General features: G+C 38.5%; 1 protein-coding gene across 1 annotated transcript in view; it reads left to right on the top strand.

Annotated features, from left to right (window-relative positions):
• The window catches only part of LOC109927725 (cilia and flagella-associated protein 47-like), a 413,667-nt gene that overhangs the window by 113,831 nt on the left and 272,381 nt on the right, over window positions 1-27,455 (top strand). The window contains exons 29-38 of the mRNA XM_048603110.1: window positions 930-1,067; window positions 2,782-3,001; window positions 5,444-5,608; window positions 8,085-8,166; window positions 10,090-10,197; window positions 13,606-13,804; window positions 19,158-19,255; window positions 22,517-22,633; window positions 24,689-24,823; window positions 25,474-25,586. Coding sequence (XP_048459067.1) covers window positions 930-1,067; window positions 2,782-3,001; window positions 5,444-5,608; window positions 8,085-8,166; window positions 10,090-10,197; window positions 13,606-13,804; window positions 19,158-19,255; window positions 22,517-22,633; window positions 24,689-24,823; window positions 25,474-25,586 — 1,375 coding nt within the window. The remainder of the gene's footprint in view (window positions 1-929; window positions 1,068-2,781; window positions 3,002-5,443; window positions 5,609-8,084; window positions 8,167-10,089; window positions 10,198-13,605; window positions 13,805-19,157; window positions 19,256-22,516; window positions 22,634-24,688; window positions 24,824-25,473; window positions 25,587-27,455) is intronic.

Raw genomic sequence — 27,455 nt, 5'->3', positions numbered from 1 at the left:
AACAATAGGTATAAGGCATTACCTGCTGATCTGGTTTTCTAAAAGCTGATTTTGCTGTGGCATATCAGAAACAGTTTAAAAATATTGAATGTGAAAAGACCAGGTTAAGAAAACAAATAGAGGGACAACACAAAAGCTAGTGATTAGGAGATAAGTAAGAAAGACAAAACTGTGAGCAAGTAGATACTGTTACCGTCTAACTGATATTCAAAAACCAAATAATCAGGTCTTTGGGAAAAGAAGTGACAAATGGGAAAGAAATATGTAAAACAGAGTGAGAACATGAAAGACCCAGTTAATTGTCAGAAGGACACCTAAGAGAAAGAGAGAGAGAGAGACAGCCTGACTGATCATTGGAAGAAGAATTCAGAACCTTGGGAGCAAGGCACTTCTGGAGATTTTGTGACTAGCTAGTAGCATATTTTAGCTAGATATTGTTGAAGTATTAATTGAGGGAGCTAAGGTCATATCTGAGCATTCTGATGCGAGAAGTGAATTATGTTTTCCTGATTACAAATTCACAAAGCAGATGCTTTATAGTGTCGTTATTTTGTTATATTTCTCATTTTTCTTGATCTGTTTTGTAGATGATTTGCAATTATTTTCTGAATCTATTTTAATTTTCCTGTAATCATTTTCAATCTCTGGCAGAGTTGAAACTATATTCATGGGTGCAAATAATTTTCCCCTATTAAGTGTCCATAATATTTTGAGTGAATCAGTTTGTTCTGTAAATTTCAGGTAACGAGAACTTTAAATAAGATATATTATGAAAGTCAGAAACTTCAAAACTTCTCTCTTTTAAAAAGCTGCTTTTTATGTGATAACACATTGGGCCATCCATCCCTTGAGGAAATTGTGAGTTTTATCCAATGCAAATATTCAATAACGAATGGGCTTTTGCTAATAATATTTTCTGTTCTTCTCAGGAACTAATGCAAGCAAACATGATAGTATTGGAAAGGTTCTTCTACAAAGCTATTACACTCCTGCCGCTTCCTCATGCAGTTCATCTACCATCACAAGATTCTCTCCCTCCACTTCTTCTTTTGTGGAATCTTTTACAGGTGAACTACCATCATTCTCAAAAATTGAGTCTGAACTTGTCCAATTTTAGATTTTGTGTTTCATCTGGACTGACAAAGAATGATAAAATTTGACCTCTGACCCATCTGGATAATGATGACAAGGCTAAGGTTATGGGCTGGGCCAGGGGAGTTCCTGTCAAGCCAGCAGTGTGGACAGTAAGGTCACAATGTTTCTGCATCGACAGGACAGATCAATGCTGTATTCAAAGCACCTGCAGGGCCGCATCTGGATAAGAGGTCTTTCCATTGATATTACTTGTGCTGGCTAAATGGTTTTGGAGGGTACTTGCAGCTGAAAATAAACACCAGAACTGCATCATGTGTAATTGATGGCATATGGCATTGTCACTGGACTAGCGATCCAAAGGCTTGGAATAATGCTGTGGAGATATGGGTTAAAATGCCATCATGATGAGTTGAGGCTGATGAGAAGCTGGCATGAAAGAGGAGTTGAGGCCTTGGGCAAATCAACCATGATCTTGTAGAATGCAATGTAGGCTAGAGGGGTTGAATGACCTATTCCTACTTCTATTTCTTATGTTCTTATGACAGCCGGTAGAATTTAACTTCGATTAATACATCTGGAATATAAAACTAGTATCGGTAAAGGTGATCTTTAAACTATCACCGATTGTTGTAGATTTGGTTTAACTCTTACCTTCCAGGGAAGGAAATCTAACCATCTTTTCCTGCACTGCTGTACATGTATCTCCAGACCCACAACAATGTGGTTGACAATTAACTGCCTTCTGAAATGGTTTTACAAGCCACTCAGTCCGAGGTCATTTAGAATTGGGCAACATATGTTGGCCTTGCCAGAGATGCCTACATCTCTTTAAAGACTAAAGAAAACAAACTAGTAACCAGTGCACCCAGCTGTAAAGTAAGTAACCTGCAGGAATGAAAAATATGTAACGTCAAAAGAGGCAGCAAAACAATCACTAAGATCTATATAGTAGGAAAAATAGTTCCTGGGAAAAAGTGAACAAAGTGGATATCCTGTACCTATTTCAGGTTTTTTATCTTGCCCTTCATTAGCTGTTCAGAAGAGCTATGAAGTCTGAAGGTGTCTTGTATTGAATATTACTGAACATTGTAATGTATTTTTTGATGCCATAGTATGTTTGGTTACGAAGAGCACTGAGATTTTATCCAATTTACTAAATATGTCAACTTTATTAATGATTAGGCTTTATGACTATGACTATGCTCATGGAGTGCCATGATAGAAGCGACAGGACTATAAATAGCTTTTGTAGCAAATAAATGTAACAAAGCTCTTTGTTGAAAAAAGGAATGTTCAGGAACTGAAAGTCTTTGATTTTTTCATCCTTCTTGATGTTTTGCATATTTTTTAGTTTTGTCAGTGACTGGCTTAAGCATGAAATTTCCTGAGATGTTTGATCTGCCAGTAAGCATAATTTGTCCCATTGCCTTCTATTAATTTTTTTTATGATGCTATTTATGTTGGTTTAGTTATCACTGGCACTTGTTGTTGTTTTGCTTGCAGCAATTTACAGCTGTATCTCCTTGCTTGTGGACTTAGGTTCAGTATTTCATTGTTATCATTCATTAAATCACAAGCTGAGTTTGCAAAAACTTATTTCTGTTTCTTTAAAAAGTATATTTTCCTTTTGTTGAGGCACAAAGTAATTATACTAAGCACTTGAAATGCATATCTTGTTTATTACAGATAGTTCTGGAAATTCAGATTCCAAAGAAAAGAAAGACATGGAGGGTGAAGCTGAGCTATTAGGCAGAAACAACAATTTGGGAGATCTCTTGTTTTCTGCTGAGAATGCTACTGAAGATATGTTCTATCAAAGGGTTCTAAATGCTGTACGGACTTGGTTCACCCTATTTGGTTGGCCAGAGGGTATGAATCCTGTTTCTATACCAGAGTCGCTGCGAAGGTAAGTGTAGCAAATGTTTAAATCTTGTGGTAATGGGGAATTGTAATGATCATTTTTTAATAAGTCAATCAATGTTTGAATATTTAGTTCAAAACTTGAGCAAGAAAGAGAAAACCTGTTGTTAAAATACGCGTTTCCCAACGTCTGAGTGTCCCAAAGCATTTCATAGGCAATTAAGAATTTGAGTTGCATTTACTGGTGCAATGTAAGAAAATGAGGCAGCTTATAAATAAATGATGAGATAATCTGTCTGAAGTGGTTGAGACTGAGGGGTGATTATTGGTCAGGGTGCCACTTTGCTGTTCTTTAGTGCCATAGGGTGTTTGATGTGCGCATGAAAGGTATGTCCAGACTTTTATTTAATATCTCACCTAAATGGCTGCTTGTCAAGTAATATATCCATATTACACTGAGGTGTCAGCCTAGATTACTGACTGGACTTTCCAGCAATTTCAGGAACATGTTGTTGGGCCCATATTGAGCATTAATGCAGCCATCTGGAAACAGTCTCCTTATTGGCTCACCATTCTACTGAGGAAGACTGGTAAGTGCAAGTTTATAACACTTTGACATGAGCGCTCCCTCGATGCTTCGACGTGGAGGCTTCCATGATTGCCTGTCACGAGAAAAAAAAACAGTCAGAGGCCATAACAGGATCATTGGTTTGGAGGGGAATCCCTTCACAGTCTATAATGGAGGGATTGTAGTGTTTCATCTTTATGGCCCCATCACTGGGACACTGTACCTCTCTGCTTGAAGGAGAAACCATTCCAATTTGTTTAGTCTGCCCATATTTCTGGAGTCTCTGATCCCTAGCAGCATTCTAGTAAATAGCCTCTACTCCATCTTGAGAGTCTTGACACCTTTCGCAAATCTCCCATGTTCAGATTCGAACTCAGTGACCAGAATATTCCCATCAAAGGTGGAATTCCTATTTCTGACCAAGTTTAAGCACTTAGTGTGACGGGAGTTTCCCGGCTGAATCTCTGAGACAAGAACCTTCATAACTGAAGCAGTGTTGTTCAGTCCAGTTCAGCAATCCCTGCAGGCACCAGTGTAATGGATCAGCCTGAAACTCTGCCACTTTAAAGGCAATTACTATTAGGATCCATATTTTATTACCCTGAGTACGTGGACAGCTACTGAGAGAGGGTGAGTGTGTAAGGGAAATGAGGGGGTATGGTGCCAGGTGGGCGAGGCATACATGATTCCAGGTAGGTGGGAGACTGGAATGCAATGCAAGTTGGTAAGGGGTTGCTGTGGAATTTCAGGTTGGGATGTGGAATTGCGGTCTGGCAGTGATTGTTGTGGAGTGTTGAGTGGGATTGTGGGCACGTATCAAAGAGTTGAGTTAGAAAGTGTCGAGGCGGGGCATGGGTATGTCTGTACGTGAGGATGGTCAGGTGTCTGTCAAGATTTGGGTCAGGTGGGGTGTCATGGCAGGGTTTGGAGGTCTCCAGAGCCTCGAGGGGGAGTTGTGGATTGGATCTGGGCATTAGCCGGACATTGGGTTGAAGTCTGAGTGGGAGAATCCATTAGTGAGTCAGAGAATGGGTTTAGGCAGGGCTAATTTAGAAATCACATGGGAGTGAGAACAGAGTTTAATTCCTTTAACTTTTTCAGTATTTTTTAAAAAATTAATTATTGGGAAAACAGAAGCCATTATCTTCAGCCTCTATCATACACTTTTTATTCATTAGCCCTCATCTGTTTTTGAAAACATCATCCATGTTTACTTAACCATCCGACATTTTCCTTTACCAGCTGCGCTATAAATCATTCTATAAACTTGAGGTTAACTAAACTCTGCTGACCTGTTGCTAACTCCCACTAAGTCCTGTTCACCCATCACTTCTCTATTTGGAAAGCTTGACATCAGTTTGTTGATTCTTGATTGCTGTCTTCACTTTCAAATATTGTGCCACTGCAGAAAAAAAAAATGAAAAGAATAGAGTGAATATAGATTAGGAGAGCTTTATTCAAAAGGTTAGAAAAAGGAGAGTTGGAGGTGAGTACAGAGGTCAAGATAACAGCAGAAGTATGCAAAGGATACTGAGAGAAACAGAAAGGTTCTAAAAGACTAAGACAGAAATAGAGACCAAAATTAGCTAACTACAAGATAAGAGACCTTTCTAATCTTTATATGTATTATAATAACTTGGTTATTTTATGCTCTCATGCTGTGGCTTTAATAAAGATCACATAAATTCTGATTTTGAACAAGAATCATGGGCAGATTATGAATGCTTTTTCAATAGCTGTGATCAGTATGTTTTGTATGGAATGTGATGTGCATTTTCTTAGCCTTTCATTGTGTATTCCAATTAAATGGAGGATTGTAACTTTCAAACATTGGACTAAAATGGAAACTGCTAGTAACAACAAAGCAAGAGAACTCCAGAGTGACTACACATTTAAATGTGAAATTTCTTCTCAATGCAGCACAAAACATATCGGGAGAGATACAAAGACAATTTATGAAATGCTCAACCATCTGAGTGGCCAATGGCTACCAGGATTCACTGGAAAGAAACCATTGCTTGGTGAACCTATGGAACGTTTGCTACAATTGCACTGGCAATATTCAACACTTCTTACATTCTTAAAGTAAGTGAAGATGTTTTTTGTTTCAATATGTGGCTGCTTTGCTAATTTAATGCATTATAACTTGGGTTCTTGGATGTATTTTGACTTCTGCTTTGCATCAATCTCCCAGAAGGAGATGAGCAATTTCTTGAAGGTGCTGCTCCTCGACTGTTACAGAAGTAAAGTACAATTATTATTGAAAATCTGAAATAAAAACAAAACATGCAGGAAGTACACAGCAGGACTGGTGACATTTTTCAGGGGAAAAATATGGATAACTGGCAGAATTTAATGCTAATGGGAAGGGACAGATCACTGACAATGCTGCCATTTCCCACAATTTCATGAGGCTATTAAAAGGTGGGAAGCAAGGCCACCTTGAGCCATCCCACCTCAGACTTGCAAGTAAAGAGTCAGGAAGACAGGAGAATCTCCATTCCATACATTCCTGCTCGATCAAACAGCACCCCACTCCAAACCTCCCTCCAGGGAAGCATTAATTACTGCCCGGCAGACTTTTCATAGAACTCGCTCTACTGGCTCGAGGGTCACAGTCTCAGAATATAGGAATTGTCGATTTAGGACTCAGATGAGGAACAATTTCTTCACTCAAACAGTTTTGCATTTCCACTACATACATCTCAGCCCCTGCAAACATTCAAGACAGAGATCAATTGATTTTAAAACATTAAGAGAGGATATGGATGTAGCGTGGAAAGGTAGAGTTGAGGAGAAGATCATTTGTGATCATATTGAATGGCAGGGGGTGCTTGAGGCACTTAACGGCTTATTCCAGCTCCTTTTTTGTAATGCTGTTATGCAATTTCGCTGGAAGTTTTGTGGAAAATGCAATTCCATTGGAAGTATTGTGGAAACCGGTGAACAGAGGAATTCCACATCCTCCGATAACCCCTTCCAAACCCACAACCTCTGCTACCTAGAAGTCCAAGTGCAGCAGATGCAAGCAACACCATCATTTGCAAGTTCCACTCCAAGCCACACTACATGCTGACTTGAAATGCAATCCTGATTTGGAAAGACATCATTATTTCTCTATTGTTGCTGCGCCTAAAAGAGAGGTGATGGTTTAGTGGTCATACCATTGAATTGCTAATCCAGAACTCCAAACTATTGTTCCAGGGACATGGGTTCAAATCTTACCATGGCAGATATTATGAAATTTGAGGTCAATAAAAATTTTAAATGAAAACGAACCTAATGATGATAATGTAACCACTGTCAATAGTTATAAAAATCCACCTGGTCCAATAATTCCTTTAGAGAAGGAAATGTGCCAACCTTGCCTGTTCTAGCTTACATGTGACTCCAGATCCACAGCAAAGTGGTTGACTCTTAACTGCTCTCTGGGCAATTAGGAGTGGGGTCAATAAATGCTGGTCTAGCCAGCAATGCCCACATCCCATGAACATAAAAATAATTCCTGCAGCTCCCTTTCTAACAGTAATTGATAGAAAGTAATTCAACAGTGTGGCCATATACAGATTGCAGTGGTTTAAGAAGGTGAAACACTGCCACCAACAAATAACCTCCTTGCTAACAATGCTAACATCTCATAAGGGAACCAAGAAAATATTTCTCTGCCAGACACACGTTATTTTGATTTTGACTAACATTATGATTCCTTCTTTTTTGCTGTGTCAAAATTGAATACATTGCTACCACTTTCTGAGGAGATCTAGAATCGTAGAATAGAATCATAGAATCCCAACAGTGCAGAAAGAGGCCATTTGGTCCATTGAGTCTGCATTCCACCCAGACCCAGCTCCCCACCCTATTCCCCTAACTTTGTATGAAGTTTTTACCATGGCTAACCTACCTAACCTGCATATCCCCAGACACAATGGGGCAGTTTTTAAAATGGTCAGTCTACCTAACTGTACATCTTTGGACTGTGGGAGGAAACCGGAACACCTGGAAGAAGCCCATGCCCAGAAATGTGATTTATGGTTTATGGTTATGACTAATGATTCTTCCAAGTTGAAATAATTACCTTAACTTCTCTAGGCATATATTTGTGACAAATCTTTGTTCCAGTATTAATGATTCATTAGTACTAATTCCTACCGTTCCCCAGGTTTGGAGAGAAAACCGAGATCCTTTTTAATTTGCTTAAACAAATTGTTCTCAAGGTCAGGATTATCACCTTCAAGCGAGTAGCCCTATTCGTTTAACTATTGGTTTGATGCCCAGGAGAATATTAACATTGTGAAGACACCTTTACCGCAGGCAATTGTCGACATTATCCAATCATGCGTCTCAATGCCCCCCTTCCGGTAGCAATAGGTTATATTTTCCAGCTGTTGATTATAAAATTCTATTATCTGAGGACTTTCCTATTTCATAATTGTAATAAATCTGTCCAGAAATAACATGCTGTTTTCCCAGAGGTAGTGTCGAATAGAAGACACATGTAGTCTTTGGTTTTCAGGCATAATGAATGACATTTTTTCTGACGTTTTAATTATACATTACACAGAGCTCAAGGAGCTTGCCTTGCTCATGTGAAACCAGAATTCTTACTTGAACCTGAGCAGTTCAAACAATGGAACCAGCTACAGGTAAGGATCCTACTTGTTTAGTTGGCAGATATGAGATTCTCTGCTAAATTTATTGCAACTCAAATCTGGCTGGCCTCCCTCACCTTTCCATCTGTGGTTTGACATCATTCAAAACTGTTGTCTATGTCCTAACTCACACCAACTGGCTCTCACCCATTTTCCATATACTTTCTGACCTATCTTCATTCGGAGTGAAGCACCACCTTGATTTTAAAATCCTTATCCTTGCTCTCTCATTCTTCAGCTGCCTTGCATCTCCCTATCTCTGATTTCCGTCAGCCTTATAGCCACCCAAGATGTTTGCCCTGCACTAAATCTGGACTCATCGGAATTTCTAACATTAATTGCTCCATCATTGTCATCTGTCTCTTCAGCTAACATGGGCTAAAGCTCTGGAATTTACTTCCTCAAGTTCTCAGTATCTCGACTTGCATTTTAAAATATACTCCAAAACTAACCTGTTTGCCAAAGTTTTTATCGTCTGACCTAATTCTTTTTAATATAGTTTGATATCAGTTTCTGCTGACAATGCATGTAAAGTGTTTTGGGGCTTATATTATGTTAAAGGCACAGTAAAATTGCAAATTGTTGTTTATGGGTAACTGCATTTCACTACACTTCAGAATTATCTTTGTCAAGAGGTAAATGGTACCTTTTTAATGACTGTGTATGTGAACTCGATTATTATTGTAATTGTGTTATCACAGTGTTATATATTTGTCAAACATTTATGATATACGAAGTATCACAGTTCTTCATGTCATGTAGTAAACCTGCTGTGATAAGATTACCATCAATACTTTTATTCACTGTCTTTTGTTAAGGCATGCATAACAGAAAGCACAACAAACTCCAATCATCCTGTGTTTTACAGAGAAACAATCTGCGCTGAGATCTCACTGGATCTTTCTGCATATTGGTCTAATGTGGACATTCAGTTGTCTAAGATCTGATATGCTCACTCCAAATCAGAGTTTTCATCAGATTACTCGGGTGCACCAAACAGAGGAAAGTTATGCAGGAAGAACTTCTTGCCCAGAGAGGAGGCTAACAAGCAATTCTCTTTCCTTCATTTTCACTGCACTATATGGCCAGGCAAACCAACGTACCCAGGAATAGGAATGGAGAAATCTGCCCTGAACTATCTAAACCTAGATATGAAAGACAGATGAAATAGTTCATCTTAAACTATTCAGTAGGGTCATGAGAAAAGATAGGTTAATATTGTGGGTAAGTTCTAACTGTCATCTTATTCACATAATAAAACCATTTTATAGGTTTACATTTTATGTTTCATTCAATACCATCCTTCCTGCAAAATTTCATTAGCTCATGTTACAAATGGTTGAAAGAGGATTATAATGCCTTTTTACACACTTTGAACAATGATGCCAAATTATTAATGCATTTGTACAGCATATGTTTCCTTTACTATATTATAGTAGCACTTTTTGTGTTGTTAGTCCCAGGAAAAGTAAAGTAATGTATACCCGATTATTACAATCAATGTCATAAAATAGCCTTTGAATATTAACACTAAAACTTGACCAAAATTGGTGTGGTGTTATTGAAGGACTATACATTAAAGACTCTGCTAATCAGAATGTCTGCCTTCATTCTCATTATCCACATTGCACTAAGATCAAAGATCTTATGCTGTTGGATGAGATCTATAATTTTTTAACAAACTTGTTTCTCTTTTGCTTGTCTTCTGCATTAAGTAAACATATTATAAATAGGAAACAATCATGTTTGTAATTACAGTCCAAGTTGTTCTTCGTGTAATTAATTTCACTTGATTATCCATAGCTGTTTTTGTCACGCTACATCAAAAACAGAGCCATATGGAATGTTCTTTAATTCTTTTACCTGTGTAAGCATGGAAAAACAGCACTGTGCCTAAATTGCATTTTACTTTTTTAGGGTTGTTCACAGATCACTGAAAGCATTGGAATTTTTAAACTGGGTGATGATGTGTTTGAGTCTGTTAGCAAACGTTCATGGACCGACTTGCTGCTACAGATCTATAAGGTAGAATGTCTAAAGACACATAACCTTGTTGTTTAGAGATGACATTATCAACTGCATTCATCATGTAGTGTGAACACTATACCCTGTTTATCTGGATATCTCAATGTTGAATTAATTTAGATTTAATTCTTGCAGCTCATGCTTTTTTGAAAATGTAAGGGAGTACTGTAAGACAATTTTAAAAATATTTGTTCAACAGCAATTTATATTCAATTACTTTAACTAGAAGGGCTGTAAGTTATTAAAGGTTGATTGTGCAGAATCTTTGGCTGCTTCAGGAGCAGTAAGATGTGTGGGGAGGGGAGCTTAATTGGGCAAGAAGCCAAAAATCAGATTCCCAGTGGTCAGATGAAAGTTTCCAATTAAGTTCTCTGAATTGAAAGGTCATTGAGCTTTCCAATAACAAGAATCAGGAAGCCTTTTTGCATGTATTTGCATATCATGCTTATTAAAGCCAGCTCACCTGAATTCCCAATTAAGTTCTACACAAGTGAGCTATACGTGCCTTCAAATTCATGACTGCTTAAAGTGGCATGCAAGGCATAGTATCCACTTTCCTGGCCTTTGGAATGAGTAGCTTTGGAGATGCTGTGCCACAATTGAGATAAGCTGGCCGTGGTCTAAATTGTTTGAGGCACAGATGATGATCGAGGAAGGTCGACCAAGTGTGGAAGCATCTCTCCATCCGGGGTGACAGTATGTCTGGGCAAGGGTAGAAGGGTGGAAGGAAGGCAGGCTGACTGGGCAAGAGAGGCAGACTGACCAAAGAAGGATGGTGGGCCAGAATATTTTGCTGCAGGCTTCCTCACCAAGAACTCGAGTGATGCTCCTGAATTGCTGTGAATGAAGGCTGTCCAGGTGTCCTTTAAATATGGTGCCTGGGTTCCATGAACACAAAACCTGTAAAACCAGCAAGTGGGACATACTGGTTGACTTGTATGCTTCAAAATGGAAGACCTATTCAATCAATAGGTTCATTTACAAGTATTACATTATTTTCTCTTGGATGTTCCCATTGGGAACTCCTCAACCCCATAAGGTAACAGAGGGGCTATCTCCTTCTTGCCTTCCCCTGCCTCCAACTTCAGCAGGCTCCTTGCACATGCATTGTGTAATAAGCTGACAGCCATGCCATTGCACAAGAAAAACCAACCTGCTGCCAAGCAGAAGTGACATTCTCTTCACACCTGCAACCCAACCCTATACTTCAGAATAGTGTATTCCGCCCACGGAAGGAAATGTAGCAGGCTGAGTGGTGTGTGCTGTGGTGAAATTATGGCAGAATCAGATGAGATGTTTGGTGAAGCCCATCTTGACGTTGAGATTATTGCACCTCATTTTGCTTGCTTTTCTCAAGTGAAATAGCAAGATTCTTGCTTGGCAGTGGCAAGGTCCTGATTGATGCTCTTTATTGCTTGTTAAATATTTTGTTAACAGTCCAACTTCCCACCAGCTGAGAGTTTAGAGCCATAGAATCCCTGCAGTGCAGATGTAGGCCATTCAGCCCATTTAGCCCAACTTAGCAAACTCACCATACAAACTAGCAATTAGAAAACTCGACGTGGAAACCAAAGGGAATTCCTGGTGGGTTCAACTTGCCACTTGCTCCAGAATACACCAGGCATCAGCATCTTTGTGCATGCTCCATGGACACTGGTTACATGCACCCAATATAAATAGGCATTGTTATTCAACATGTGCTAGCCTGTAAAAATTCTAATCTCTGATCCACAAATATACAGAATACTTCTGAATTTCAATGACGCACTTCAGGCTGCACCAGAAGCTATCATTCTAATGCTGCAGCAAGGACACTGTATGCGCAGTGAGACATATCCAGTTCGTGGACTGGATCAGGCTGTATCTCCAGGCTCTTCACTCGCTGTCATGGTAATCACTCACTCTGAACCTGCCTGGATGTTTGCAGCATCCTTGCTTTGCATTACCTTGCCTTTCCTTTTTGCACGTTGCCCCTCAGCCAGAGATATTTGACCCATGTTACTATTGTTCTGCCATGCTGTTTGATGCAGACAAAGCCAGCAAATTTGCCACTAGTTGCCAACATTCCTCAGTCTACTCAAGGACAGCCTCCAGTACCAGTATAGCCTTCTCTTGGCAGTCATGGTTATGATTTGCTTCTCATAAGAGGTGAGGACCTAAATGATAGGCTGCTCACCAACCATCTTGACTCTTTCTGTCCAATTGTGGATTGTTATGTTTTTGGATTGAGAAAGAGGTGTTATAATGGATAATGAAAGTGTGTGCCTTAGTTATGACTGCTGCTGCAAGTGGGGAGGTTTCCTGAACAAGTCACTAGGCTGCACAGTGGACAGGCAGGGTTAATGGTGTCTAAGTATGGGGTAGGTGAGGGTGAGTGGGGAAGACGTTGTAGGCAATTGTGAGAATGGTAAAACACAAGCCTTGGTGGGGTATGGCTACAGTAGCAGAGATGAAGAGAATGAGATGTATTGGAGAGGAATGGTGGCACTTACACTGGTGGAGTAGAAAAAGACATTGACCTTCTTCCTACACTGATAGACATTCCTGCAGGTGGCTGAGACTGAGTCATAGAGTCATGCAGCACGGAAACAAATCCTTCAGTCTAACATGTCCATGTTGACTGTGTTTCCCAAACTAAACTATTCCCACTTGGCTACATTTGGCCCATATCCCTCTAAACCTTTCCTATTCATGTCCCTTGGAAATGTCTTTTAAATGTTGTACTCATTCCTGCAGCTACCACTTGCTCTGGCAGTTCATTTCACACACAAAAACACCCTCTGTGTGAAAAAGTTGCCCCTCAGGTCCCTTTTAAATTGGAGGACACCACATGTCTCTAGAAGGAGTGCTCATTAAACCAAACATAAATCTTCTCACTTATATGGATCTCTTCCTGCTGCAGATCTATTTCTGCCAGATTGGCTTGGTGTGCTCAGGGCCCAGGAAAGAAATGCACTTGGATCTTAATTACATCAGCTACTGCTTTTGGGTGCTATCACTTGCAAATGTTAACATCAGTACGTGAAAGTGGTAAAAAATTTCACAGGAAGGTGATAGGATGGGTAGCATTGTAATTATTCCAATTTTAATTGCACATTGATCAGTTTTTGCAGCTCGTAACAGAATGAGGGTTTCATACTGGTACTTTGGGCTGGTTTAAAGTAAAGCAAAACTGAAGATGTTGTAAGTCTGAAACAAAAAACAGCAATTGCTGGAAAAACTCAGCAGGTCTGGCAGCATCTGTGGAGAGAAAGCAGAGCCCATTGACCCTTCCTCAGTACATTTAAAATGACATTCATCAGATTTAAAAGGACTCTGTGCATATTTACCACTGGATACTAAATCCAAAATTTTTCTTTGTAGTGAAATGAATAATGTAGTAGTCAATGAATTTGACATGTTTTTTAGGTTATGGTTCTCTCTCGACTGACACTGAAGGACATCAACGACATTTTAAGCGATCAGAAACACTTGGAAAATATCCCAAGGATAAATGTCGAGCCCCTTTCCAGCAATATATATTCCACTGGTGAACTTGTCCTGCTGACATGGCTCAACCATCATTATGAAACAAAGAGAAGTGTTGTGTGGGAATGTTGCCAGAAAGGTGAATGTAAAATGTTTGAATTTTGTCTATTTGGGTGGAATTTAGAACAATAAGACAGACAGTGTGGAGTGCAAATTATATCATTATCTGTACAGATAAATTAAATTAATACCAATCAGATTTGCTTCAGTTTTCTAATCGGCTAAATGTGGAATTTCGGGATTGAGATAATATACCCGATTCTTTCGCACCAATTTATTCATATGTCTTTGAATGCTGGATTCTGTTCTGACAGAGAATACATTACGGGGGACAGATTACATCATTATTGATTATCATTAAATCTGTGGTTGAAGCTTTCTTCTCCTGTGCATATTTCCTCATTGCTGTAATTGGTACAGCACTTTGTTTCCAGGGCTAGATTCAAGATCAGTTACCCTGTTTTGAAAAAAATGATAGAGGTCACTAGACAAACAGGTAAACAATGCTCAGAGATTTGTATTGAGTTGTACTGGAGATTATCTATCGTATTTACCTGTGTCCTGTCCCTTGTAATTAAAAAATCCTGAAGAAAATTTATTATAAGTTCCTAACGACCCTCTTTTGCCTTCTCTCTGAAACAACTCCACAGAGGCTGGTATCCCATCACCAAGTTACCTTTTATTTACACAAGCACTGCAAATGGACTCTGACCAGCTAACTCAGAGCCAGGCCCTCGAGTGAGGAGAATCCCTGAGGCTTCTGTTTATATCTGTCAGCCAGAACTCCCTGAATGGCCCAGGTTAACAGGGAACTCATACTCAATGAGATCCATCTGGCCAACCTCTTTACAATCACTGCAGTCTCACAGACTAATTCTCAAATATTAGCTTGTTCAATCATCTCCCAGAGCTTCTATTTAATAATGTGGCTGCTGAAAGACGTGGGTTGGAGATCTCTGAGGATGCATACCATTCTTATGCCCAGAAAATCCTTAACATTATAAGAAAGAGACTTATTCTGTGATATCCTTGAGATTTGAACCATACTGATAACTGAAACCAAAGGCAAACACTTTAAGTGACTTTATGCAGTGCAGGAAGGGTACAATCCCTTGCAACTGACCAAAATCTAGGCCAAACACATCCAACAAATGGTGGTGCAAGTGTTACAGGCCTGCTGTTGCTTCTCCTTTATTCATTAACGGAATGAGGCCGTTGCTGTCTAGAACAGATAAGGATGGCAGTTTTCTACCCTAAAGGACATTAGTGAACCAGATGGGTTTTTCCTGACAATCGATCCATGGTCATCATCAGATTCTTAATTCCAGATGTTTTATTGAATTCAAATTTCTCTATCTGCCTTGGTGGGATTCAAACCCGGGTCCCCAGAATGTTTCAGAGATATTAGGAACTGCAGATGCTGGAGAATCTGAGATAACAAGGTGTAGAGCTGGATGAACACAGCAGGCCAAGCAGCATCAAAGGAGCAGGGGTCTCGGCCCGAAACATCAGCTTTCCTGCTCCTCTGATGCTGCTTGGCCTGCTGTGTTCATCCAGCTCTACACCTTGTTATCTCTTTCCCCAGAATGTTATCTGGGTCTCTGGATTAACAGTCCAGTGAAAATACCACTGGGCCATCGCCTCCCCTTCTGGAGTCTGAAGAAATGCTGGCTCTTGCAGACACATAGGCAGAAGTCTCACCTGCCAGTAAAATGGTCTATGAGCATTGAAGACAGGAGAAGACCGTTTGACTAACGCATTCTGCCCCACACAACTGCAGTTCCTTGTGTGTCACAAGAAATACACTCCCCCGTCCTTCCTAAAGCCTTATACTCTCCTGGGAAATGCAACAGTGATGATATCAGCTCATTAGGAAAAACGAGTAAGAAAATTCATTGTCAAATCCGTTGGGAAACCACTCTGGTCTTGATTCATATTCTATTGCAATACTTAACTTTTGCATGGGGTGATTGCCACCCCAGCCAGGGGTAGTTTTCTTTGAGAAATTCAACAATTTGATGTACATTGCAAGAGCTGGTAGTCTGTTTCACAGATCCACTGTTCTCTGTGAAAAAACCAATTATCTAACATTTAACTAGTTCTGGTTTTTCATCACTTGAAATTGTGATCTTAGATCATTTTTAATCTTTAAATTGATATCAACTGTTTATACAAGCACAATCTAATCCCTGTTTTATCTTATAAAAAATCAAATTGCTGTAGTCTGTGCACCACTAAACTGTAGAACATTTACTCTTTGAGTCTATCTTGGCCATTAAGTTGGTTTAAACAATTAATTGTGTGGTTCCCCTCTGCACTGCTTTGAAAACTTCACCATCAATCTCTGTAAGAGAAACTAAAACCAAAAACTGTATTCCAACTGAGGTATTATCAAAGCTCCATCATTCTTGGTTCAACTGCAACCTTCATAAAATTATTTGCTCCATGTTTGTCTACATGATCTGCATGTTTTGTTGGAGAATCTCAAACATGTGAGAGATGGAACTCTCCATCTTCTATTCCATTATGGGCAAGTTCCCTGGCACGCTGTCCACAATATCTAAAATGCCCTGAAATATTATGGACCGGTCTTCATACCAGTTCTCTCTGGCCTTTGGAACAGGACTAGGATGTAAGCTGTCCATCTGACTAGCTGTTAATGGATTGTCCCCTGATCTATCCCCTTTCTTCTCTTCTGTATATCAGTGTGTGGTGAATATCCTAATGCAGACCGCCTCCACCCCACCCCCAGCCTATTGTTGATTAACCATGCGGTGCCATTCTCCATGTATGAGTTTGCAAAAGACAGGCCAAATGATGCAAATGCCATGTTCAGCAGTGCTTTCTGTTGGCTCATTTTCTTCACCAAGTGCTTGACATTTTAATAGCCTTAAAGAGAAGAGTGGGGTAAGATCAAGTTTAATCATGAAGCATAAGTGGCAACAGATGAGTAACTGTTGGAAAAAGGCAAGGGGAAATTTCAGTGTAGGACTGGATGTTACTTAAGAACACTCAGATGTGTTCTCTTGCTTGTCTACTTGTGATGCTCCGAATGGGACTCATCCTCATGGTCACTATGACTTGATCCAGGGGTAGGAGACAATCTGAATAGATGCTTTGCCACTGTCACCAACTGCCCTTAATATTGTTTGCAAGCTTTGCCTGAAAGAAAGCAGTGAGAATGTTAAAGGTTGCCGAATGAGATAGTTTAAGGATATGCATATTAAATAGTGGGGAAGGTGAAGGGAGTGTTCGTGAGGAAAATAGGAGGTGCATGAGATGCAGAAGATCGTCATGCTTTGTTGGTTAAATGCTGGTTCTCATGGGTGTTTAGGTGTTGGATCAACTTATATTGCAGAGTTATTGACGATGATGTGAAATCATTGTACAAGTGTCTTAATTTAGCATCCCCTGGTCAGGAAATGAAACATTTTCTTACATTTAAACCAGGTGTATGGGATGATGCTGTTTGCAACAATATCCTCCAGAACCTGTGTGCACTTCTGCTCAGAAATGTGGTGTGGTAAGGATACCCCTCTCCCACTCCAAATTTCTCCGGCAGAATCACTATTGTGCTGCTGGAAAGTGTGGAGCCCATGAAGAATTTGTTTCTTCTGTCCCATGATTAGCTAATCTCAGACTTTAAGAGGTGCAGACTGTCTTCAAGTAAAATCAATAACATCAGAAAATGAAGGTCCCATTTAGACAATCTGCTAATTAACAACAACACTACCACAGGCGATCTGCTTATCTATTTATCATTTATAATAAGGGGCTCCAATCAATTTCACAATGATTCTTCACCTGAAAATAGGCTGACACAGATTTCAACCAATTAATTTGCCATTTGTTTAAGACGAGCTTCAAATCCTTTATTTGTACCTGCAAATATTGTCATTCCTTCAATGTACTCTACTTTTGACACCTCCACCCATTTGCTTCAGTTCTTTTAGTCTGGCTTTCTGCATTACTACAGTCATGAGTTTTAAAAATAGTTCTTCATTAATTTAGCTGCAGTGAGAGCATAATGTAAAAAGATTTCTGGTACTATGCGAACATAATGGCATCTAAAAGATTCATTTCACCAGCACAATCCCATACCATACTTTATGGTTTAATCTTAAAGGATCTGTTTTTAATCATTCACAATGCAATTTTATGTAGCATAATGGTTGGACAATCTTCCTATCATATGAATTCATTCAATATTTTGCATCAAACTTTGAAGCAACACAAAAGCCAGGGTGCTCAGAACTACATGAATAGAACATTATCATTACTTGGTTCTAGTACAGTAGATGGTCTCTAATTGCATTTTTTCTCTTGGTCTCGAAAGGAACTCTTTTCAGGCCAAGGTAGAAGAATGAAAATCTTTTTGCCAGTACATGTGAATATGTAACAATAAAACAAGACCATATCTTTAAAATCTAACACCTTCAAAGTTTGCAGATGACACTAAGATGAGTGGCAAAGCAAAGTGTGCAGAAGACTGTGAAACTTTGCAGAGGAACATAGATACATTGAGTGAGTGGGCAAAGGTCTGGCAGATGGAATACAATGTAAATAAATGTGAAGTCATACATTTTGGTAGGAGTAATAGTAAAAAGGATTATTACTTGAATGGTAAAAAGTTGCAGCATGCTGCTATGCAGAGGGACCTGGGTGTCCTTGTGCATGAATCACAGAAGGTAGGTCTGCAGGTACAACAAGTAATTAGGAAGGCAAATGGAATTTTGTCCTTCAATGCTAAAGGGATTGAAATAAAAAGCAGAGAGGTTATTGTTGCAGCTGTACAAGGTGCTGGTGAGGCCACACCTGGAGTACTGTGTGCAGTTTTGGTCTCCTTACTTGAGAAAGGATGTACTGGCACTGGAGGGGGTGCAAAGGAGGTTCACTAGGTTGATTTCAGAGTTGACGGGGTTGGCTTATGAGGAGAGACTGAGTAGATTGGGATTATATTCATTGGAATACAGAAGATTGAGGGGGGATCTTATAGAAACATACAAAATTATGAAGGGAATAGATAAGATAGAAGTAGAGAGGATGTTTCCATTGGCAGGTGAAGCTAGGACAAGAGGGCATAGCCTCAAGATTAGAGGGAGCAGATTTAGGACTGAACTGAGAAGGAATTTCTTCACCCAGAGGGTTGTTAATCTATGGAATTCCTTGCCCAGTGAAGTAGTTGACGCTACTTCAGTAAACGCTTTTAAAAAAAAGGTAGTTTTTTTTGAACAATAAAGGAATTAAGGGATACGGTGAGAACGTGGGTAAGTGGATCTGAGTCCACGAAAGGATCAGCCATGATCTTATTGAATGGCGGAGCAGGCTCGAAGGGCCGGATGGCCTACTCCTGCTCCTAGTTCTTATGTTCTTTTACCTTTTAGTTTTTCAAGATTGTCTTATCTTTTCACTTTCCTCTCTCTTTTTAATAGGTGCTATACCACCAACACGCTGGATAATTAACTTTGATTTAGATTTGTTGGATGGTTTAGTGCTTGCAGCTGTTGTAGCTGCTTATTGCCCCCATCTGGTAGGTATATATTTTCTATTATACTTTATTTAATGTTTTTTTCTCTTTAATCGGTTTCTGACTTCTAACAGGGATCAAATTTGACCAGCTGTTGGAAGATGCTGAGATGAATCAAGTTATAGTTGTAAATTTTCATGGTGCACTAATTTACATCATTGTGTATCATATAGGATGAATTCAGTTTGCAGTCAGGATTAAGTAAGAAGTGCTTCCAGTCTAATTCAGATCCGATAGCCCAAACTAAATTTGAAGGGAATCTTATTGGATTTATTTCCGTAATTAAGTTGTATTTACACAGGAATAGCAGTTTATTGATTCTATGATTACAGCCTTACAGCCTGAACTCCCTTATTCTTGTGAACTCCTTACCGTAAGCAGTATGCTTTATTTTTGAAAAAGTTGGGGTGTATTTCTTAAGCCCCTGTTTATGAACTCAATTTTAAGGCAATGTGCGCTGATTCTCTTAGATTAAACTAGGAGTATTTATTCCTTATATTTGATCCCAGCATGGTCTTACACAACTTTGCATGTATGTGGACATGCTCAAACACATGCAAGAGAAAGGGGGTTCAAGTCAATGACTATTAAAACCAAAAGTATAGTTTTGAGTTCATGTGAATATCAGATTTCAGTGGGAAGGTTAACATCCAGACTGATCCAAGGTTTCAAAAAGTCTGTTCAAAATTCTTCAAAATTCAATGGAGTATTAATCATATGATGCTGGCCATTGACTTGCCATTCATGCTAATAAAGGAGATCCTATCTCTTTGTAAAATTCCTTTGCATACCTTTGAATATAGATGCATTGTTGTTTTTAGCATCTCTGTGGGTACAATGAGTTTTAATTTGTATCTTCAGTTATAAGTGTAGGCCTGGAGACAGAGCCTATGATCTCTTTACTTCAATAGTTTGCAGCATATCCAAACATTAGTCGGTGCAAAATTTCACACGGGTGATCTGTCCAGCCATGCTTACTGTTGAAAGTTTCCAGAATGTTGTCAACTTATAAGCCATGTGATCTTTGGCCTTTTTAAAAGTCTAACGAAGTCCTTACAGTATTTAAACTGTTTGTAAGATCCTTCATGTCATGAATGTGATTGTACCCATAATTTATTTTAGCCACTTATACTAATTTGGACACCACCAAATCTTGCTTCACAACTCAAGAATTTAAATCAAATAAATCATAACTTTATTAGCTGCATGGAGAATCTCTGCTCCAAGTTCCTACTGCTGTGGAAAATATTTTGTTTAATCCACATAAGATGTGTAAGTTCTTGCTTACGAGATGGATACTAATTAGTTTCTTTATGAACATGTTAAGAAGAAAGTGAGAATAGATACATTTCCAGGTTCACCAGTGCAAAGCTAAAAATGGATTATCTTGGCTTGCTATTAGAATATTATGTCGTCAAGTTCAAATTCAACAGTGAGCCATCACGCGTGTCTGTAACCCATCTGTTGTTGACCTCGGGCCTAATTCACTGAGCTCTATTCCTTTGCCTGTGTTGTGATGAATTCCAATAATCTACCACAGGAGTCTTCAGCACAGGGTATTGATCCATTTGTTCAAGCATATGCAAGGACAGTGTATTTGAAGGCAAACCCAAATAACCCTGAGGAATACAGGAAAAAAGGCAGAATCTTTCCAGAAGTGTTTTTGCCACACGGCCATCTCATTATCCAAATTCCAACCTTGCTTTATTAAACCATAAAAGACAGATATCTACTCCAGGTCTTAGCTTAATGTTGTTAATGTCAAGGAACAATTAATCTTATCCTAAATATTGTTGTTTCTCCATTTCCTGTCAGTGTCTGGAACCTCCTGACTCTAAACCTATCTCCAAAGCCTGTAAAGAATGTTTTGAAAGCACAAATTGCTCTTTCTAGTTTTTGCTAACATGATTCTACAGGATGCTTAACGTTCATCTCATACAAGATTCATTAATTGAAGTCTGCTCTTCAATTTTGCATTTTTAATCCTTACAGCTAACTCGCTTAATACCTGTGGCAATTACATTTGAGCAAATTACAGTGACATTGAGTAGAGGGTGTTATCACTGTTAGTTAATGGATCAATAGCCTAGTGGATTGAATTAGCTAAAATCAATTGGCTAAAATCTCCAACATAATTCGATGTTAGGCCTGGATTAGTAAGATATGGAAACTCATGCTAACATTATTATCTAATAATAATAACATGCTTCTTTATATGTCTAGTCAGTATATTTGATTTAAAGAAACATCCATAATCCATGTGAAGTTTGGCAGCTGCCAGAAATGCTGTTTTGGGTCTGTCCCTGATATGGTGTTGCAAGTTTTGTTCATTCCAGGCTTCAGGGACCTTGCTTATGTTGTATGACTGGTTCAATGTGTACTTGACTGATAATTGTACTTTGAATTTGAGAGGTTTAATTTGAATTTGGGGAGTCTAAGTAACTCTTTGCTGGCATATTAAAAATGACCCACCTGTTTAACTTGATGCATCTGTTAAAATCCTGTGGGAAGAGATGGTTTGAAACCTCAGAGAACAAACCAGTCACTAATGATCAACTTGATTTGTTCAAATAAAGGACAAACACTACTTTTGAAAATGTTACTAGTAGAGGTTTTGTTTAACCTTAAAAATTTTGTTTGCTATTTAAAATTTTGTACACTCTATTGTATATACACAAACATATTATGTTTGTTTCTTTAATGCCTTTTTTAAAGAAATGAGTAATATGTTTTACTTAAAATTAGATTTCATGCAGTACAATATTGATTCTGAAGGTCAGAATAGAATCTTGAGAAGGTATAATTGTATAATTAGCTAAAATCAATTGTTCGACACAGTTTGTTGTTCACTTGGAGTATATGCCATTGAAAACTTGCTTAAATGTTGAAGAATGAATAAATACCTCAAAATATATTGACTTAGGACTAATGAGAATGATCCAAAGCTCTGGAATCAAAATAATTTAGAAGTAGAAAATGGGAAAAGATCTGAAAATATTATCGTTAAATTACCACAAAAATCAGCTGGGAACAATTTGGACATGGAAGACAAGGAAATACCCCTGGGTTTTGTTTTCTGCAATTATGCTTAAAACTGGTTAAGACACACCATTTGTTTTGCCAATCTTTCTCTACTTATCCAAATTACACTTTCTGGATTTTTAAATAAACAATGCTACATTTTGGTTGGCGTGAAATCATTATTACTGGTTTTTGTTTGTAGATCTGTGCAGTCAAAAGTACTACGCATTCTGTTTTTTACAGATTCCAACTCATTTTGAAAATATGTACACTTCTCCAGCTGCTCCTGAGCAATGCCTACATAACAGTCTAGTACTCCTAAAAGCATTTGATGCCATTGGCTTAGATTTTGATATACAGGTAAAGTGAATTATTATTGCACAATTTAATTCGTTTCAAGATTTAAATCATGTCACAGACATCATTACTGCCTTGATCAAAACATGGACAAAAGAGCTGAACTTCAGAGGAGAGGTGAACATGTTTACAGTTAATGTCAAGACAGCATTTGACTCAGCATTTTGAATCAAACACTCCAGTGAACAACAAGTCAATAGAAATCATCGAGGTGGGGGATGGGATGGTGGTGGTCGTGCAGTGGTGAAATGTTTGGAGACCAATATTTCAGGCACAGGACATTGCTGGATGAGTTGCTCAGTGCAATTTTATCTGTCTTATCAGTGACCTTCCCTCATAAGATCAACGATGATTCATTTTTCTGTGTTCAATAATGTTCATAACTCCTCCAATAATGAAGTCAGCAAGCAACAAGATAACACCGAGTTTTGAGTTGAGTGACAAGTAACACCCATACCTAACAATTGCTAGCTAATGACCATCTCCAACCAGAGAGTCCAAACACTACCCATCTGTTAATGACATTACCATCACCGCATTTTCTTCCATCAACGTGTTGCATTGTTAATATTGACCAGAAACTTACCGTTAACAAGATCAGGACCATAAATACTGTGCATTTGTGGAAATTGATTTTGCTGAATCCCGAAATTCTTTCCACCATCTAAAGAACACAATTCAGAAATGTGATGGAATATTCTTTGCTTGACTTGATGCGGATCCAGCAACGCTTGAGAAATTCCATCCAGAGCAAAGCAGCCTACGTGTTTTGCTTGCTTTACGTTCACTACTTCCAAATACTGAAAGAGTGGCTGTCGTATGTATCATTTACAAGGTGCATAGTAAACCGTCAACAAGGCTTCTTTGACAGCAGAAGTGAAACCTGGGTGCATTACTGCTTTGAAGGATGAGGGTAGCAGGGGCATGGGAATATCAACATCAGCAAGTTTCCCTTAAGATTATGCATCATCTTGAATTGGCATCATGTAGCTAATCCTTCATCATTGCCGTCAAAATCATGGAATTCCCTACTCAAAGGCTAGGTGGAAGTAACATCAGCCCACAGATTTCAGTGATTCAAGAAGGCTGCTTCTCCAGGTCAATTAAGGATGGTAATAAATACTGAAAGAACAAGTGACAATCCCTTGAATGAATATAAAAATGAATACATCATCAGGTTCTTCATGTAAACACAGCTAGCATTAGTGATTGGTTAATGCTAAGATAATCATATGATTTCAGATGTTATAACATTTTATTTTACTGAACAATCATCTTTTTTATGTAATATATAAAGCTACATTTTGTTGTAGTTTCCTGCAGAGATGACAAGTACATTTTATCTCTGGATAGTGACTAAAAATAGGAAAAAACACATTGAGAATCATAGGAAAAAGCACTTTGAGAATCATAGGAAAAAAGACATTGAGAATCATAGGATATCATACAAGGAAGGTGTTAAGGAAACCCCCCCCCCGCCACTGCCCACCCCACTTCCCTGCCCTATCTCACCACCACCTCACCCATTCTAGCGATCTGGAGGAAAGATCCTTTTGATCTTTTTTCCTGCCCTTACTCTACAACTTAGAAAATTCTTAAATTTTATGACTATTTACTCTCTTTGCTAAAAGCCATTTTAGATTCTGCTACCACCCTTGTTTCTGTCAAGGTATTCTGAAACCAATGAGGTTTTGTGTAAAAGAAGAAAATCTCCTAGCCCGTTTCCTTTTAATGACCTTAAATTTATCTTTCTGGTTTCCACTGTTCCAACCAGAAGAAACAGATACTTTTTCCAGCTGATGTATTGAGTCTGTACATAGCTTTGAGCTCTCCATGGGCGAGGCACCTCGAGATACTACCACCAATAGTAGACTATAATTGGGAATCTACAAGAGGCCAGAATAAGAGGAGTGCGCATACTTTGGCTGTTCATTTTGTTGGATGATGTGGCAGACATAGGGAAAGGCAAAGCCATGAAGGGATTTGAAGACAAGAATAACTGTAAAACTATTAATGTTAATCTTTTTGAATATGATGATATTCTTGTTAATTAAACAGGGCACTGACATCTCAGATCCAAATCCTATCGCAATGCTTATGCTGTGTGTTTACCTGTTTGAAAGACTACCTAACTATCGCCCTAAGATGACTGTTGAGTTCACCGGTGAACTTCATGCTACAATTGTTAAACATGTAAGTAAAACAAAGCTCCTTTTAGGATCATGGGAAGCTAATTAAAGTAAGGTCAACATCATATCTGGAAAACAGCTGTAAACAGCTGTGTTTTTGGCCTGCCCCTTTTAATTTAAACTGGCAATCTGTAGAAAATACTGAATGAAACAGCAACTGTTTTAAGACCCTGGAGGCTACAATTTAAATATCTAATTCACTTTACTTTTTCTACTCTTGAGCTCTTGCATTTGGATCAAGCTACAGTGTGGTTTAAATTATCTCTTAAAGGAATTGCAGGGAGACTTCCTGTTACTGTACTAAGCAAGGTGAATGATAACCTTCCAATCTCTTGAGAATTCAACACGTTTTAATGCATTTCCTTGTGGAACAATCAATGTTTTTGCCGTTTGAAATATAAAAGCATTTATTTTAAGGGGTCTGTTAGCTCATTTGGCTGGTTTGCAATGCAGAATTACACCATCTAAGTTGGTTCAATTCCTGTACCAGCGTCCCTCGCCTGAGGTGCGATCAGGTTAGATCCTCAGGTTAGATCACCACCAGCTGTCTTTCTCTCTCTGATGAGAGAGCAGCCCTATGGTCTTCTGAGATTATGGTGTCTTTTTCTTCTGTTGCTCCAGTCAAGTTAAGGCTGAATTATTATTTTAATACAGGTTCGATTACAAAATCCCTTCATGAAGGATTTAGTGTATTTTGCAACAATTATTGGGAAAGAGGCAAATGATTTTACTTTGCCCAATGGAAATGAAGTGGTCATCCCAGAAAGGTAAATTAAATTCCTTGTAAATTGTCTTGTTTGTACCTATGATTTGTTTGATGTTACCCTTTTTCTTTAGAGTAGAAACATGTAGGAGTAGAGGTTTTTTGACCCGGTTAGCAATTCTGGCCTATATTGCACCTGTTTTGAAGTATTTTCATTCCCATTGCCACCTAGTTTCCACTCACACTCATTTGTAAATTATTGAATTCCATAATTGACAAGATTGGGTTAAATATCCCTAATATATTTAATAGTGACTATTTGTTTAATTTTGATCAACATATTAGAAAGTGTGGTTTTTACCACAAAATATAAGCATTAAAAAAGTCATTCCATCAGCTTTGAATAACCTGATTTTAAACTGCTGAAGATAACTTTTAAAGGTATACAAAACTGTTTTCTATTTTCTTCTTAGAATGGGATATACCAGTTAGTTCCTGAGTAAACATTTTTTTAAAGAAGCTCAAAACATACCCATTAACATTTTCATGAACCAAATCTCCAACAGCATCAATAATCTGCAATAAACTCAGCATCAGGCAGGACAAATTCACATGCATTACTGATGCCCCACACACCATATTAAACATTTAAACTCGCTACCATCTTTATACAATGGCTTAAGCATGTATTGTCTATAAGATGCACTGCAGAAACTTGTCAAGTATCTTCCCAAAGCATTTTCCAAATCAGCCCCTGCCATCTGGAAGAACAAGATCTGCAAAGATGGGAACATTGCACGTCCAAAATCCCATCAAGTCTCACACCATCTCACTGTTCCTTCACTGCCAAAAGGACAAAACTCTGAACTGCCTCCCCAACAGCACTGCCGGGAGATCTACCCCATACAGACTGCAGTGATTCAAGAATGGCACTCCCTAAGGTCTTACTGAGGTCACCATTACAGATATCTATGTAAACCCAGACAGTCATAATTGTACGATTTGCTAATTGTTAATCCCATCTCTGGTAGTGTACTGAATGTTGAGCCGCACATCTGACCATGGATCAACACTGTAGTTTTACTTAAAGAAACATGGTTCTTGAGATTCTTCATTTTCTTTGTAAATTAATATTAGCAGACTCATCATTATATTCCCAATATCATTTAAGTGTTGGAAATCAATGGTCTTGCCAATGATACCCAGATTCTATGAATAAGTAGAAAAAAAAGTCCAGCTTCATATTTAGAACATTCCGAAGATCATCAATTAAATACAAATCAGTGTCCTCCCAATGGTGATTAGTTCAGTCTGTGGATAATGCTCAACTTTTCCAAGTGAGGTCTACTCCTAGCATAATACTTTGAAAACTATTAAAAGAACATGAAACTTGATTTGCACTGAAGGCAGTTTGCACTTAAAGATTCCGTATGAGTTATGTTTACATCAGTGAAATAGTGCTGAAAAATCCAGTGTAATCAAATGGGAAGTACGATGATCTTTCTTTTTTGTTACTTTTTTTATTTTCCTTTATGGATTTTGATTTTACAACTGCTTCTGGTAGGATATTGTTTCTCTTAACAAAGCTCGATTTTTTTTTTTTCCTGACTGTTCTTTTGGTGATGAACCGAGATTTGTGCCATCTTAAACATTGTGGTTTCATATTGACTGCTTGATGAGGGAAAAAAGAAATCTTTGATATTGTGGGGAAAACCTTCACACCAGCAAAGCAAAGTGTGCAGTTGATCTCAGTCTTCCCAATGAAGAACGCTACTGTCTTGACAAATCCATGTACACACTCTGATGCGTGCTTCTCTCAAGTGAGAAAGAACACAATATACTTCCCAGTCTTGGCATAAAGAGCCTTAGTCACCTTTTTTTTGAAACAGTAACTGGAAAACTGTTTGAAGTTAAAGATATGTCAGATTTCAAT

The sequence above is a fragment of the Rhincodon typus genome, chromosome 11, assembly GCF_021869965.1.
Source record: "Rhincodon typus isolate 14 chromosome 11, sRhiTyp1.1, whole genome shotgun sequence".
NCBI lineage: Eukaryota > Metazoa > Chordata > Chondrichthyes > Orectolobiformes > Rhincodontidae > Rhincodon > Rhincodon typus.
The sequence above is the reverse complement of the archived record's forward strand: the minus strand, read 5'-3'. Positions and strand labels throughout refer to the sequence as shown.